The following is an 18,642-nucleotide window of genomic DNA, read 5'->3' as shown; positions in this document are numbered from 1 at the left end:
TCTTTTTTCTTGTTGTTCTTTTCATTCGGTAGACGCGTTGTCCTTATAGTTTTTATATATTTTCTTTGATTATATATAAGCAAATGAAACTGATATAACAAAATAATTAATTACACGATTTTCCGTAAGTACAAACCTCGATAAATCCGGGAAAAATGTTATCCCAAGAGATTAATCTTGAGTAATGACGAAATCTGGTAATTTAGATTTTTGGATTTTTCCAGCATATTACTATTAGGTCAAATAAAAGTTTAGAGCGGTTGTTTTTTGTTTACCGAAGGAGGTTAGATAAAGTTATTTTTCACCAATTCCAAGTCGGGTATAAAGTCTTTTCTCAGTGGTCCAAGTTTATGTTGATGTCTATCGTGTCAAAATTATATCCTCAGAAAATTAAATATATTTTAAAGAATACTTTAAATCCAGTGAAAGAGTCCTCGATTCTTTGACGTTGTGATCAAGTCACTGGAGTCCAAATCGAAGCACAAGTCTTGAGTTCCAAATTCATAGGCGGAGTTTGTCTGAAGGACATTGCCGCCCTCAAAATTTCTTACAGAACATTTAAAACCTCGAGAAACCTGGGAAAACGGAATCCCAATAGAGAAACCTTTATGTATGAATACCTATATAGAATTTAAAATAAAGAGTAGAAATAAATCTAAAACGCCGCCTATGTCCACACTTTTACTGTACTTTCATGTCTAAGTTTGTAAATCCTTAGCATTTTTTAGTGTGCGAGTTTTGTAGTTGTTAATAATCTGAAGAATGTTTTTATTTTCTAAGCTGTTATTGTCATTCTCGAAGAGACAACAACCAAGTATTGAGTAACTGTGTGTGAGTGTGCTCATGAAAAATGGATTTTAACACTGAGGATTTTTTCTAGAGATATCTTTGATATTATTAAATCAAATCTCGTCTGTTTATCAACGACTAATTATTCTGGGCAAGTACTGTGTCGATTCTTATTTTTTTGGTACAGTTCGAAGTTGAGTAACGTCATAAAAGGAACGACTTGTATAGGTTACTAGGACATGTAAGCAACACTGAATAGGAATTGACTATGATCTTCAGTCCTAAATAAGGAGGGATACAACACTGATGTCGAATACTACCGCAAGTTACAAATATAATTATCATTCCGTCAGACAATTATCTCAAATTAATTATCTATTGTTTGTAAGTTCAATGGCTTTTGTAGACTTTAAAATCATTGAATAGATTAAGAGTTGAGTTTCTTGTTTAGCAAAAAATAAAAATAAAATACTATTAGATAAATACTTAAAGGCCAGGAATGATCATCATTCAATCCACTTTTAAAATACTAAATGAGCTGGGTAAATTTGTATCTTAAATACAAAACACTTTGATTGTTATATAAAAATGATTTTCCATGTTTTTTTTCACTATGTAGTATTACATTTACATAATAAATTTTATAGGAATTAAAATTGACTATGTAAAAATAAGTGATACATTATCTGCATAAAATTTTTACCTCAATAGTTTTTAGCTAGAAGAAGAAATCTAGAAGTGAGAAGTTCACAATTTATTATCCAAAGCTATAATAATTATTAATTTATTTTTGAGGAAAGAACACTTTAATTTGAAGTTAACCACGTTTTACCTGCTCTAATCTTAAAACTGTTATTTTTCTTTACGTTTCACCCATTCTAAGCTATATAAACATAAAATGTAATTTACAATCTGAACAGTTTTTTACTTTATTATTTTATTTTTATTATTTTTAATTTTATTTTTTTATCATTCTTCTTTTATTAAAGAAGGAAAACCTAATATAAGTAGTTATGAAAATTTGGGGGCGTCCGCAGGATTTTTTTTAGAGAGAACAATCTAGGGCTGGGTTTTTTATTCTTTTTTTTTTGGAAAAAAGCCATAAATTATAATTTAGAAAAAAATCAAATTGTTCTAAAAAAATGCGGACGTCCCTGAAATTGGTTTTATTTTTTTTTAGCAAAAATTGAAAAATGATTTTTTTTTGGATAGCATGTTCAATCTTGGTTTCTTTATTTTATAAATAGCAAAAAAGCTTGCAATTCACAACCCTAAACATGTTGGTTATATGATTTCTAAAGACATCCTAAAATGAACTCCTTTTTTTCAATTGACAACAAAAATAGTTTACCGAATGATAAAACAAAACTGAAGTTCAAAACTGATAAATGATTATATTAATTAATCATTTCTTAACTATATATATTTATGTATTTCGAATAGAAAAGTGTGACTAAGAGAGCCTTGGATCAATGTATCAACTTGATCAAAAATGATTAAAATGCAATGAAGTCATCTTTATATTTTTGTCGTCTCCTTGAACTACTTGCAGTGCGTCAACATACAAACAATCTTGAACAAAATTTAAAAAAATAAGAAAATCCTAATTAATATTTTTGCTTCATATATACATAAAGCCCAATATTTCATAAACCTATTAAAGTCAGTTGTAGGCTTATTATTCAAATTTGTGGGATGAATATAGATACCCAAGAATTGTAGCTCCAGTTTAAAATGTTTATTTGGTTTAAGGGACTTATATTGACCCCAATGTGGCCTTTTTCAACGGTAAAATCGTTTGTGAGGATGATTTTTGAGTAACTTAAGTACAACTTACGGCACACTCAAAGGGTTCATAAGAATAATTTGTTTTTTGTTCCTTTGTAAAACTATATTTCAGTTTACTATCTTGATAAACATTAGAATTAATTCCTTAGGCAATGGAGTTATTTTGCTTCTAAACTTATATATTGATCTTTTGCAGTCATATAATTTATTTCCTATTGATTTGAGCCTGTGCAAAAATGTGAAAAATCATTTACCTTAGGCTCAATTCAAACTTAAAATTGCTTGGTCCATTATATCAACTATATGACTACACTTGAACAAAAATAATTGTGATGTGTCCAGTGATTGTTTACGTGGGAAAAATATATTCGATGTTCTTCTTTATACTCTACCTAAGGTTTAGTGAGTTGGTAAACACTCTGTACTCTCAACCAAAATAAGGAATAGTCCAATATTCCACTATTCCACTATTAAGCTCTCAAAACTAAGGCTTTCTATCTTTCTTCTTTATCTGATCAAAAAATTGTTCTTTTTTTTTTTTTTTTACTCACTAAAAGAATTCTCTGTTTCAATTCTTTACAATTGTTTCTTACTATTTCATCCAATTAAAAAACTATCCCTAGGGCCAATTGCTCTTCTCTTAAAAACAAATTTGTTTAAAACTCTTTCTCTTTCCAAAGACTCATTTGCCAGAAACTCATAATTTTCATTAAAAACCTCTCCCAAGAATAATATCTTTCTTTTGATTGTATGCGAAACTGCCATTTTCTCAAACTGATTCCTGCCATGCCATTAATTAAATATATTCTAGGTAATTGCCCATTAACTGTGTCATTTTTTTCAGATTGGGTTTATATCCTTAGTCATTTGTAGAATTATACACGGCAAACTCAAAGGGTTAACTAGAATGTACACTCGGTAGAGTGTAAGCCTACCCTAAAATCAAATTGAGATATGTATCTCAACTTTTTCGAAAGGTATGGCCGATTATGCATTTTTTACATTTAGTGTAAGCTTGACTTCTCAAAATATAATGGCCTTAGTGGGACCATATACAAGCTCGAAGATGAAATCCGCGTCCTCCTTCTTATTTATAAAAAAAACAACACAGAATCCGTAATTTTAATGATAAATAAATAAAAAAGTATTTGTATGTCATTTGTATTGAGACTTACTCGATATAATTGCTCTCAGCCTCGATACTTGATGATAAGGTCCCTATGCATGGATACGAATTGATCCATGATGGTGTCCACCAGACTTGCCTAAGTTGTGTGTTGACGTCTATCCGTGTATCCCTCAAGGTAGCACCAGACAAAATATTTCATCGGATTAAGATCAGAGTGCCACTGGTCCTTGGTCATGAGGCATTTGTAGTTCTCCTCAAGTCATCCAGGGAAGAGACTTGTTAGACATATAAAAGGGTGCAGAGTCCTGCTGCTACATCTAGGGCCGGCCCTTCGGTGCCTAGGTGATCAAGGGTATCTCAGAGTGTTCCATTACTTGCAAGTAGACACATAACTACGGCATCTCCGTTCCTCCTCTATGAACTAAATCTACGGCAGCTCCATGTATAGTTCTTCCATTTTGACGAAATTAAACTGAATGAATGTGTTTAGTCTGTAAATTACACGGGATTCATAATATTAATAAAACGGCGACATTTGGCTCCCTAGCGAACCAAATAACGCGCGGTTTTTATCTTCGAGCTCACAATAATCTTTTTACTAAGTATGATCAAAATCCATCCGTAACTTTTGTCGCAATTATGTTGATGGGCAATAAAATAACCTTTGTTCAAGAACAATTTTTTGATACAAATTAAGGATATTTTGTTGAATAATATACCTAAATGTAATATAGACTCAATTTTGAGAAAACTCATTTCTTGCTAGCTTTTGTGTTGACGACCCACATATTTATTTTCTCCTCCAAGGAATAAATTAGTATCTATTTAAAATATATTTAGAATATTTGAGTTTACTCTTTGTACCTATATCTTTATTTTTAACAACAACTTCGGGTTGAAGGAACTGTTTTCAGTTACAAAGGTACGTGGGTGTCCCTTGGGAAATAATGATTCATGAAGAAATAAGTTTTTTGAATGTTCTGACCTCCTCTTATTCCCAACTTTTTCTCATACAAAGTTATTTATAATGTGCTAAATAATGATTGAGGGGTATGCTAATGTGTCTCTATGTTGGGTCTAATTTATTTTTTCCAATTCTCTCTAGTCTCAGGACTGGTTATTATAACTAAGTGTAGACAAGTATTTTTTTCTTCCATTATAATATAAGGATGATTTTGTAAAATCACATTCCTTATATCTTGGCTATCAAACATTTCAGTAAAATTGTTCATTGAGAGTTCTGCGAAAATCGTCTGTCATTTACTAACAGATTTAAGTTGGAAAATGCTTCAATATAGAAACATTGATTAATTCGTTTCAAAAGGATCCAACGTTGGTTTTGATTTTGTGGTGAATTTGAAATACCCGTCAATGCAATTTTGAGTTCAATTTGAATTTGAAGTTAAATGAATATATTGGGTTTTCATGAAAAAGAGTATTTAATTTTAAAAGATATAGTTCAGGAACATATTGACTTAAATTTAATTAAAAAATTATAATTTGTTAACAGAGGTGTTTTTATATATTATTAAATCAACCTCAAGTGATTTTTGCCTCAATAAAATTATAGATCAAATGAACATTGCTGTTGAATAAGATCTCTTTGAATCAAATGCTCTCTTGTAAATGAAAGCCTAATTACTTACGTTTCAAATATATTGATTTACTTAAAAATACTAAAGAGTTATTCCTTTCCAAACAAAATCTTTGAATTACAGTTTCTCAGAATTATACGACTTCACATTAAATATAAGCCTGCATTCAGGGCTGAAATTAAGAGAGAGGAGGGCTTGGGCCATCAATAACTTTTTGAATAGCAGTAATTATTAGCATATGCCTCAATCATATAAAAAAGAAAAAAATACTCAACAAATTCAAATTGAAAACTCTCATAAATTATTATTGATACGGGAAAACTAACTACATATTTGGTGACGTAAATTGTGGGTATTGTTTAAGCTGTTCCTGTTTTTGTCCAACTAAGGTGCTCTCCTTTAAAACATTCTTCAAATTGTCGGGGTAACCATGTTGATTTTCGTTTTTTTTAACATGTCCAAAATACATACAATTTTCATCACTATATATATTCGTAATCCACAAGTAAAGTACTTTTATAATTAAGTATGGAACTGAAAAGATTTTTCTTGTTGACTTTTGTAATTAATGGTTCATTAATAATTTAAAACACAATTTCCCATGTTAGTTTATTCCAAGAACGAATTTAAAAGAATGAAATATTCTTCCTGAGTAGGGTGATCCGACTTATTGATTATTAGAGTCGGAAAAAATGGGCTGTGAGTAGAAAATCTTGGATTAAAAAGGGGCTTTTTGAATTTAAATACTTTTTCTACAAAAATAAGGTCATTAAGAAAGTGAAATGTTCCATATTTTATTTTATTTAATATTTCATCTCATATTAGAATCAGGAAAAATGAATTGTCAGTCTGAAAATTTGAAAAAAAATATTGCTCCTTACTCTATATAAAGTGTATAAAAGTGGTTATAACCGTAAATTTCTATTTTATATGATTTTTTTCGAATATTACTAATACATAAGACATATTATTCAAAATACCTAAATATTGAGGGACTTGATACTCGATTTTGACAGTGACACCACTGACTTGAGTTGATTTGCAAGAAGAATAACTCAAGTTGTAAAATAAATGTTCATAAAATTTAGTAAAATATTAATATCTTTATCAATTAACTTTTACAAAAATCTGTTAAAATATGCATTTCTTTAGATTAAATGTAAAATCATGATATGAGAGCTGTTATTTGGTTGCTTGTTAAAAGGAAATGGACGTCATATTTTGCATTAATAATTGTAGGTGACTTCATTTTAGAGTTATAGTTGATATTTTTACTATATAAAATGGACAAATGTCAAGTATATTTTCATGAGACTGCATCAAATGGCTTCAAAAATTAAAAAAAAAATTAATATCTGCATTAAATACTACTTTATGCATATGATAAAGAGTGATATTTGAATATAATCAATGTAATATGTACTAAAAGACCGTAAAAATAGCTAGATTTATAATTGTTATTTTTTTATCTATTATGGAAGACAAAAGTAGGACAGTTGGAGAAAAACATCTCTAAATTATTTCCATCATAATAGTTAATTGTATCTACAATATGGAAATTAAATATGTTATTACGATGTAATAATATATTTTTAATACATATTAGAATCAGTTATAATGTTAAAACTAAGACATAGAGAGATCGTTTTTGATAGACAATGAAGTTTAAGTCATTGTATTTGTTCGTCTCATTTTGACATCCAATAAGTCACTCATATTAATTAAAAAAAAGTTTTATATAGTTATAAGATTTGATTTTTTCCCCTAAAATGGCCGACATCAACAACGTTGACGTCACATTAAAACGTTCTACGGATCTTCATCGCTTATTCAACGTGTATAACTTGCAAAAATTCACAACACAATGCACATTGTCTTGTATACCAACTGTTGTTGACTCTTCCATAGTGCTTGACATATTTATATATTAATTCGATACTTCTGCTAGTGAATGACCTCTATTTCAAATAAAAAAATAATTGTCGATGAAGAGAGTGTTTTTACGTTGTAGTACTTATGTATTTAAGTAAATACCTGAACATCGATTGTATTGTAAAGAGGGACAGCAAACGGATATCCGTTATACGAGTAACCCAAAGCTAAAAACAAAGTGGCAAAACGCGACTGTTATCTTAAGTAGATTCATGGTAGTATTTTTTTCATTTTCCCTACATAAGATGTCTCTGATTGAGTCAGACTGATGTCAGAGGTGTTGATGATGAGATAGCTACGTCATTTTTCAATTAACTACTAATGTTGACGATGAACGGTGTGTAAATATGTTTAAAACATATTGATCGAAGGCAAAAATTAAGGGAAGAAAATCTTTCTAAATTCTTGATTTGTCGATATAATATAGCAAAATTTATGAATACATTAAACAACATAAACTACTTTAAATTAACTTTTTAGAACTACATTTTTTTTATAAATACAAATTGCTCAATTTGGATAATTTGGGTGCTCATTTTTCAAAATTTATCGCTCTTTTTTTGCTCATTTTGCCCAAAAAAATCGCTCAAAAATCTATAGCAATAGTTATTACTATTGAAACATAACTATTAGTTTATATTAGAATTATGTTAGAATAATATTGGATTTGTCATTTTATATGTTACCATTGTTATTTAGGTCAACCTTTCATCTGTAAAGAAACAGAAAAATGTCCAAAATCAGTTGGTAGTTGGCCAATTCTTCCATCTATGCAAGGCTAATAGAAATACAAGGTTATGCCATAACGCGTATACGACTGATGTTTGACTTCCACCACGCTTTTATTAGTGACGTCATAGTGTATCAGTGTTTGCATGTTTTCTCAAAATCGGTTTTTCTTGCCCACCAATAGTGACGTCATAGACTATGAGTGGTTACGTGTTTTGTCAAAAGCTGCCCAGCAGTTGGTACGACACATCAAATTTAAAATTCTAGCAACCCCGATTACATGATGGTCTAACCTTGTATTTCTAATAACTATTAACCAACTATTATTCAATAAACGGTAAAAACTGTTTACAGCTTAATAAAAACTAATTCGTATCCAACCAATCAATTTTAAGAACACTGATTAGAGGAATAGAAGAAGAAATATGGACAGTGGACAACCCAATACAGTGTATTTTTTCATGTCCTCTCGATTTTTTTTTTTGCTTCTTTTCTGTAAAACAGCGTTTTGAACGTTGATTGTTGAAATAATAATTACCTCCTTTTAAACTGTGAACAATATCCAACACAATCATTGAACAATATTAACATAGTTGGGAAGAACTGACTAACTAACAACTGATTTTTAACTCTTTTTTCAGTTTCTTTTCGGGTGGAAAGTTTCGTGATACAATAAAGGTAACAATCTGTGAGATAACGCCCTGTAGAATAACCACACAATACTACTGTTTATACATATGTCGCTCCAATCACTAATCAAGATAAATAAAGTGTATGTTCGATAAAAATGATATATTTTTTTATAAAAATTAAATATTTAGCTTAGTAAGATCCCAAAAATCCCATTAAAGTTCGGGTACATGAAGCCAGCTTGCTGGTTCTCAGATCCTTTTGGATAATACAAGTATACTTATAATTAATGTCTGGGTACTTCGGATACGGATCCAAGACATTATCTCTAATAAGGACTAGTTCTTATACTGTACTGTACTGAATGAATAACACAACACTACTCATTGATATTAACTAGACATCGGCTGATGTCAAAATATTTTCATATCCGATATAATTAAAAAATATTTTTCAATGCGATATTTTACTAATGATTAGATGTACACATGTTCCTGAAAGCAATTGGTTTGACTCGTTTCCAACATATTCATATCCTAAATATTGTTAATTTTTTTAGTTATCTTTTTGGATCTTTCTTCCTGATCTTTTTTGATACATAAATAGTATGAATTTTTTCCCATTATTTTTTAAAAATCATTTTTCTGGAAATAAGTATATTTAATTTTTTAGTCACTACAAAAGTATGAAAAAATTATGTGTGCTTTTTAAATTTTTATTTACTATTAATACGGATAAGGGTAATTAAAAATATGTTTTTATACATTTAAGAAGTACATAAGAGCAATTCCAGTGTTATGGACGTTACATTTTTGAGAAATTTGGGAACTGAGGTTAAGATTGACAAGGCATTGATTTGAATTACAAAAATTGAATATAGTTATTTCAGTTACACTTATTGGGATAAAGATAAGGCAGTAAAGTATGAAATGTTTTGACCCTTTGGATTTTGAGAGAAGTGACAAAATACACCGTGTTATGGATGTTACATTTTTCATGGGATTACCCATAATTCATAACTGATAAATTCATTCATGCATTCAAGTGTGAGTACTCTGCCTATTAAACATTCCCTGAGTATCAATAATGAACAAAAAAATTTCAATTCCATTCCTCCATTGATGTCCGATTTATTGATTTATGCCCGACCTATCAACCAACGTCCATTTTTCATGTGACGTCAGTGTTGTTGATGTCAGCTATCCCTGGAATCCCAACAATCAAATTTGATTATTTGGAAAAAAAAAGTTAAAAATTTCGGTTAATTCATTACATGATTTTTTTTTTTTTTGCATGTTTCCATTTTTGAATGATCTTTATAACACAATGTATTAAAAAGGACTAATTTGCACCGTCATGTACATATTTTTGTTTAATGAGTTTTAAGAGTCCTTTACGTTTTTCCCTGAACTCGACAATGAAAGATTCATAACATTATACTTCGCCGATACCTACTTATGCGTAATAAGTGTAGACTGCTCCGTTTTCGGTTAATATTTTTCTCCCTCTTCACAAAGGCCTTTTCTACTCAACACCCTCAAAAAAATATATCTCGGACCATTTTTGGTGTCGTCAACCCACTCTAGCTGGAAAAAAGGGTATGTGTTGATTAAAACTGGCCATTTTTAAGCCTCATATACTGTCTTAAATATGATGTAAATAGTCCAAAATTGTAATATTTTTTTAAATACTCTGTTTATCACTTAAAATATTGTGCACTTTATTTTTAATTATTTCAGGGATCTTAAGATGTACTTCATGAATGAGGTTTCCTTGTTTTATAGAACATAACACTAGATAATCTTCTTTCTTTTATTTTTCAACAGAAATCCTTTTTTCAACTAGGGCGAAATTATGTCATGTTTTGTTCTGTAAAACAAACTGCAAATCATTGAGCACCCCTTAAATTATTGAAAACAAGGCGTACAATATTTTTATCTGATTGACCTAAACTTAAAGATATAGAAACTACAATTTTTTATTGATAACTAATGTTGTGTCAGGCGCTATTTAGGATTGCAGATTGCATTCCCGTCCAGTTAACTCTCAATTCCAACAAGTTTAGTCCTGCAAATCAGTTCTAAAAGCTTATAAGTTTCGATCCTTGATGAGGTCGCTCAACTTTATTTCTACTTTAATAATAAGTTCTAGTACTGACAGGCCGAAGCACCAACAGTCTTAAGGACCGTCCTATTATTGGACTGGACACTATTGTTGTGTAGGTTCATACTTATTATGTACGTTACAATCTTACGACCGGTGCTATCAGTCTTTAGGACTCTCTGTCCTTGGAATTTTTACAGCAACTTTCGATGTTTTATTCAACCAAATAAGATATGAGATATGAATTAAGATAATTGCACATGTATTGCAAAAAATATCCATATTTCCATGATAATATAATATAATACGAGCATTTTATAATTTTACTAATTTATTTTATTATATAACGGAGTAATTTAAAAAAGGAAAAAAAAAACCCTCAAATACGTCACAATGAATCAATTTACAAGTAAAGTACAAGGACCGACAAGGGCGACCAGACTGTACAGTCTTACTGTACCGTCATTTTTCTGTAATAAATAAGGACCGTCACAACACTTCATGGCACCATTTTTGTGCAGTAAAAAGTGCCAAAAAATCGTCAATTTTTCACCGAAAAACACAATTCTTGCTCCTAACTAAAATGGTTTGTACCTCACCAAAAATGGTATGAGATGCTTTTAACTTTGCCAACATAAGTTATTCTATTTTCCTTTGCAAAACAATTTTTAGAGCAGGAGGAGAAAAATATTAGTCCAAAACCGGAACAGTCTCGTCCATAAGTAAAAAAAATAACCGTAACTAACTCCTTATTAGACATGTTACCTTTAGTTTCGTCTTTTACAGTCAATATAATATGAATAAAAAATATATACTAAGTTTTTCTTCCTTCCTTGCATTTTTTTTTTCTTTTTTTGGCAAGAATTTGAACTGCGTTTGACTACATAAATAGGTATGTACGATTACCTATATTTTATATGTCTAAAAAAACAACAGCCTACCTTACAAATAATGTGTTCTTAAACAGGAAGGGGGAAAAAGGTAGACTGTTGAAAATTTGAAGGCCACTCGTCTCTTGGAATTATATGTTAATGCATAAAATATATTCAAAGTTACGAGTGTTGTGTTTTGGCCCCGACATCCTTGACAGATATTAGACTGTTAATCAGGTTGCAATCAACCGATTTATGTCTACTGGTATAGTGGTATGGGCATCACCGGGGGTTGGACTTAAGGGGACTTTAACCCCCCTTAAATGAAGGAATTTTTGCCTTTTACCAAAAGTTAAATATTTTAAAAAAATTCAAAAATACATAGATTCTCACAAAACATTATTTTTTGGGAGAAAATTTCAAAAATCTATTTTAAAATTAATTTTTTGTAAAAAAATTACAAAAATTCTTGGGTATTCTCAAAAATTTGGAAAAAAATTTCTAGAAATTAAAATTTCAAGTATAATATGTTTTTGGAAAAAATTTCAAAAATATTATCAAAAAATAAATAAATTTCAAATATCCACATCTGTCCACACAAATTAAATGTTTGGCAAAAAAGTTTAAAATATGAAATTTCAAGCATAAAATTTTTTGGAAAATAAATTTCAAAAATCCAGTTATTTACAAAATTTGCAATTTAATGTTTGAAATTTTTTGTAAAAAAAATTAATTTTAAAACTTTTTTTCAAACAATTGGTTTTTATAAACCTCACTTTTTTAATATATTAAAGTGAAATATTCATGAGGCAAAATGTGCTAAGGCAAAATGGTCTACTGCAAAATTACAACGCACCAGAAATGTTATCTATAAGTTAAGGTGACCATACTTTTACTCCCCAAAAATAGGACACGTGGCTCGATCAGTGACGTTTTGAGGGGGGAGAGTTTATTGACAATAATGAAATATAGTAATACCTCAAATATTAAATAAAATTATTTTTATTTTTTATTATGTGGTTCAATAATTTTTTTTATTTGAGTTTTATTTTAAGGTGAATGAATATCTGTAGCCCCTCTTCCAAAAAAGAAATCTAGGAATTTTTGTTTCCATTATAAAAATTATTCAGCAGTATTTAAAAAAAATCTTAAGGGTTAATTTTCTAAAAAAAAGTTATCCTAGCAAAATCATACAACAGAGCAAATATTTTAATTTAAAAACCATATTTAAAAAAATGTATACATACATATATGAATAAACCTGCGGGCACCCAGCAGCTTTATGTAAAAGTAAAATAAAACGAATGTGAAGGTTGATAAATCTGACAATTAAAGGAATTTTTCGGAGAAGCTTAGCTATCATGACCTTATATCAGATCAGCTCCAATCAGCTGTGAGAGCACCAGCTCCAGAATGGATTTGCAAGTGGAGGGGGAAGTATATAATATAATACTGACGTCATCCGTGGCTCTTCTGACTCGGATTTTTCTTTAGAGGGGGCTTTTGACAATTTTGACAAAATATTTTTGTTTTTTTAATAAATACAAAATTTGAGACAAAAACCTTTGTGAAATTTTTAGAGTAATTCATAAAAGACAAATAATAATAAAAATGAATAAATTTTAGAAAATTTTGATATTGAAAATTATTTGGCAAGACAGATTTTTTTTTATTGCTATTATTATTAAATCTCAGTGGGGAGGGGGAAATGGGGTTTGGACCCCTATGGTTCCGACGCCACTGCGTAAGAGGAAGGAAATAAACTCAAATCCTACTCTGTATATAGCAAAGACATATAGGTTGAATAACTCCGATGTATGTCTCTAACGCAGTATTTCCTCCCTTTTCATCACTGCAAGGCCCCTAGGGCTAATTTTTTTCTTTTGTGGGATCGTCTAACTTTGGCTGAATATATGTGTATATGAATTTTTTGGGGGGAATTTTTATTACGTTTAATACAAAGTTCTTAATGTTCTAGATAGGGTCCTTGTGTTCCATAGAGCCCCAAATTCGGGGTTACTACTCTCACGTATCAGACCCTATTATTTATTAGCTCAATCTGTTTAAAAGCAGGATTAGGAAAGACGTTACAGTAAGAGGCCATTACATTTTGAGAGGTCAAGGCCAAAGATCTAGGTCACAAAGCATTAAAAATGAATCATCCACCATAACTTAGGAACAAATTGGGAAGCTTAACTTAAATAAGTGTCATTTTGTAGATATAAAAAAGGCACTTCTTATACAGCATTAGGTCAAAGGTCAAGGTCACACATAAGGTCATAAATGATCAACGTTGCAAAGTTTTGACGGAAAACACGGAGCAGAAATAATGTTAATTTTTAGGGAAAATGATTTAAGGGAGAGGGTTGCGCTCTACTGAGTGCTCATTTTAGTTAAAAATATGTTATTACATCGTTATGCATTCGTTTTTTCATAGTGTATTGTCTAAATTAGCTGTAACATTTTCAAGATTCAGATATTTTACACCATTCCTCTTATTTTTTTTCGTCAATAATCAAAATTAAACAAAATGTATTGTACAAATCTAAACATTTAATTGATATTTTTAGTATCTACTAATTTTGCAATATAAGTGTTAAGTCATTTCTTTAAAAAACCGTTTTATGATGGTGCATTAAGGTTTATTGGAAATTAATTCATTTTAGGTAGAAAATATATAATTTAAGGGGCCTCCAAGATGGCCTCACATTCCATTATGAGTAAATTTGTGACTTCTGTAAAAAAAAACCCGCTTTATTTATGTAGTACGCCATAACTCATTTGTAACAACTTCTTTGTTATGTCATTAATGATTTGAATACTTTGCATGTTATGTTATTCCCAATTTTTATATTTAATTCTTCTTCCTATATCTATGAATAAAGACGGAATTCGTCGACCCAAAATGTAAATGTAAAAAATATGTGTATTCCTTTTTGTTAATAAGGTACTCCTAGATTTTATTAATACTAGCATAATGACCTCAATTCCCCTTCTGTTTTTTATTTTTAGATGACATACCATACATTTGGACCTCAGGTAGGAAATGCAACTTCAAAGGCTGTGATCATTCCTCTCTTCAACCTCCCATCACCAATGGTTGGTTCTGGGCATCAAATAAGATTCGTATCCCCAATCCCTTCGCTTCCAAATGCCAGCATTGCGTATGGAGCAAGACTGGCCCTCAACCAGACAATCGGGAAGGGATAACGGCTGGAAGGGATGAGGCCTGCCTAGCCGTCCTTAATAATGTTTATAATGATGGTATCACTTGGCATGATGTGGCCTGTCATCATAAGAAACCCGTGATCTGTGAGTCACGAAGATTTGTGCTTAAATTCTAAATGATTTAATCACATAATAATAACTTTTATTTTTCGTAAAAATCCTTTTCTACGAATTTTATTTGTAATTTAAACGTTTATATTTTGAAATATATTCTTATTATTCATTGAATTGAGCTGCCCCTGGGCTGTGTGTACATGCACTCAGGATTTCTGTTTAATTGCGTCATCTATCACTCCAATAATAATATTTATTATTTTACAATTCAATGATATTCTATCAAATCAAAGAGTAAAAATTCTACTCTGTTACGTAATATAAATTGATATCCCAGTCCCAGAAATCATAATGATTATGCTTCCTACAGTACTTAGCCACAATTCATGACATTTTTCACCATTAACATGTGGACAATCTATCCAAAAAGGCAGAAGTTGCCCTCCCCCCCTCCCTTCTCTCTTTCAATTCGAATGAATATACCTAAATACATTTTTTCCGTCCCAATGACGGAATTCAAAGACGTAAAATTTATGAGTCTTCTTCCTTAAAAACATAAAATGGAAGAGAGAAAAAAAAAGAGTTTATTTTTTGATATTCTCTTTTTATAAAAAAAAAAAATAATAAAAACTCTTATCTCTGGCTGAAAAGGCCGTGATATCTGAATAAAGTCTTTAGCAGTTATACATTGATATATTTTATTTTTTTATTGACCTAAATTGCTTTCATTTATTTGATTAAGTTTACATTTTCCAAATATTTTTTTCAATTTTTGTTGGAAATTGTCCTTTTAATTAATTCACATCGGTGAATATATTATTTTATTATATCATTTACAAAAATGAGGAGTGAATATGAAAGGAAGGAAAGTGAATAATGCAGATTCAGCATATTACTATTCTCAACATTCAGCTTATTCACGTCATCGATAACTTTCCTCTCATTTGTCTCTATGCTCTCATATTCAAAAGCCCCATTATATATGTGTAAAAGACTCTTTTTTCTTTTTCAATTATAATAGTTGACGTGGATATAGATGGCCTGTAAACACAAAAGGAAGTTTGCATGAGTTAGATATCTCAAAATAGTGTATGAATTACATTTGTATATATATTGACGAATAATAATCCCCCCAATTAAGAAATGTAGGATATTACTAGAAAATTTAATATTTGAAATTTGGTCATTTTATCAAAAAAAATTACAAAATATTTTCAAATTTTTTTCAAAAGCTTAATATTCTGTGGAAAACTATTGATTTATCACATTTTTTTCAACAATTTTAATTTTTTGTTAGTAGCTGTAGATTTTGATATTTTTTTACAAAAAAATTGATATTTGAAATTTCAAAACATTTAATTTCTGAAATTATTTTCCAAAAAATTTAATTTTTGAAATTATTTTCCAATACATTTAATTTTTTGAGAATAACTATAGGTATTTGAAATTTTTTGTGAATAGCCGTGGATTTTTGAGTGTTTTTTTTGAAAAATGTAATTTTTCAAATTTTTTGATTGTTTTTGAAAAAAATGGGATATAGTTAACAGTTTTGATTTTAAGTCAATTTTTTCGAATTTGATCGAGTTGGACAAAAAGTCAAACCTTCCAAAAAAAGTTTTAGGCAATCTCCAGAAATTTGTAGGTAGTTGACATCATTTGTAAAGCTGTGTTTTCTACAAAATCGAGTAATACAGGTGTGCACGTCTAAAACTCCTTTAAATTTTACGCCATGCACATATTTGTGATTTTATTTAGTTGAAACCAGTTTATACTTCGAGACAATGGTCTTGACTAGTTATAAACAAAACTCCAGCATAATCTAAGAAGCAAAAGTGAAGCAACAGCCGATAATACGGAGAGACGTCGAGTGGCAATTTTGAAACTTTCCGCCCGGAATTATTTAACTATTTTTATAAATTTCAAAGTGTTTAGTTTTAGACGCGCACACATGTATGTAATCGATTACAACACCCTTGTAGTTGGCCAATTTTTCCAAACTATGGAACTATTATTCATTAATAATTGTTATGAATTTTTGACAGATGTTTAATAAGAGCTAATTCAAGGTGAACAAATCAACGTTCAAACACTGATAATATTGAGGGAGAATAAGTATCTGGAAAATTGACATTTGACAACAAGATACAGTGAACATTTTTATGTTAGTGAGGTAACACCGTCTAAACCTTCATTATCTTTGTTGTATCTTGCAACCTGTCCTTCAGAAAGAAAGATAAACTAGAATGGACTCTCTGTAGAGTGTAAACCTTCATCTATGGTTATTTTCCCCAAATTAAACATAATTTCTTCTCCATGTTGACGTCAGAAATGTGCCATGTTAAACATATTGAGTTTAATATCTCTTGCATTCATGCTTAAATAAGTTGAATATATGTATTGTGTGCCACATAGTTCAAAAATACATATCCTTAGTTTTCAACAATATGAATTTTATTTCAAGCTTACTACTAATAATAACCATTTGATCAAGAGATGATGTCAGTATTTCTTGGTTGTAGTGATGAGGTCAAAATGTGCCATTTCTTTGTTGAAGAATTTTCCCAATTTATTGTCCTTGACCTCTCAAAAATTGATGGTCTCTTTCTGTGACCATATCGCTAGTATTTTGTCAGTAGTCCTTATTTATTCGATCCAGTCTAGTCTATTCTTAGGACCAGTCCTATGAGTCCTTGGCACTGGTCCTGAAAACTGTCGGTCCTTCGAACCGTCAGTTCAAGAGCTGATTTATAATTGAAGAAACAAAGTTTAGTGACGTCATCTATGACTGAAATTTATAAGTTTTAGGACTGATATTCAGTACTGAACTGGACCGGACGGAGACTTAACTGGACGGGACTGTAGTGTTCATTCTTAAATAAGAACTGACACAATATATTTGTATAAACTTTTTATCAAGTTAGATCAAGTTCTTTTTTAACTTTTGCCGTAAACTTCGTTCAAGATGACGTTTAACTTCTTTAGTAGAGGTAAAAATAGGCCCAAAATTAATACATAAACTGTTATTCATCTCTCTTGTGAAATTATTAATCAATATTGGTTGAGAATACATAGCTCACAGCTTACAAGTGCTAATTGGGATTAGTAACACATCCACGTTCAAAACACATTTATAAGAGGAAAATAAGTAGCAGAAAATTCTACAGTTGACAAAAAACTGAGTGTAATAAATATTTAAGAGTCACAAAGTTTCATTTTTAGGCACCCTTAACGGATGATTTCATGTTAGCTGTTTCGGGGGGAATGCATGTTATATATGTATATATTTTGAATTGTGTAACATTGTAAAATTTTCAAGCTTATATATTTATATGTAGTGTTGTAGAAAATATAATCTGCCGGCGGATTAAAATAAAAAACCGAAAAATAACATGGTATCATTCAATATTTAATTTTTTTTAAAAGGAGAGCTACTTTGCTTTCACGACGTTGTTTTAGATTAGCCGTGTGCAGTCTTTATAAGAAAACCATAAACACAAATGCCAATCCGTATATAGAAAGGTTATATACGAGTAGACCGGAGTTACTTCAATACGACCCTCAATTCCACGCTGAGTCCAACAAAGACTTGGATTTTTTACTTCCGAGTAAACCCTCATTGTTGCTTTCTGTCTTTCATGAACATACTCTCTAGTTATTACTTTATAATTAGATGTTCTGTCTTCCATAATTAATTACTAATAACATCTTTGGAAAATAAAATACCATTTTGAGATTACCAAATAGGAAAAACCACTCCCACTTTCTGGGACATATGTTACACAACTATGTTTTA

The 18,642-nt window shown here is 30.1% G+C and overlaps 1 protein-coding gene across 2 annotated transcripts in view; it reads left to right on the top strand.

The window, feature by feature from the left end:
* LOC121123437 (uncharacterized) overlaps positions 1-15,023 on the top strand; it is a 122,136-nt gene extending 107,113 nt beyond the window's left edge. For both annotated transcript variants that reach the window (XM_040718554.2, XM_040718555.1), the window contains exon 3: positions 14,580-15,023. In XM_040718554.2, the coding sequence (XP_040574488.1) occupies positions 14,580-14,911 (332 nt within the window). In that variant the 3' untranslated portion in view covers positions 14,912-15,023. The remainder of the gene's footprint in view (positions 1-14,579) is intronic.
* Positions 15,024-18,642: the final 3,619 nt, after the last annotated feature.

Source organism: Lepeophtheirus salmonis, chromosome 8 (genome assembly GCF_016086655.4).
Source record: "Lepeophtheirus salmonis chromosome 8, UVic_Lsal_1.4, whole genome shotgun sequence".
Classification (NCBI taxonomy): domain Eukaryota; kingdom Metazoa; phylum Arthropoda; class Copepoda; order Siphonostomatoida; family Caligidae; genus Lepeophtheirus; species Lepeophtheirus salmonis.
This window is presented reverse-complemented; position numbering and strand designations above follow the sequence as displayed.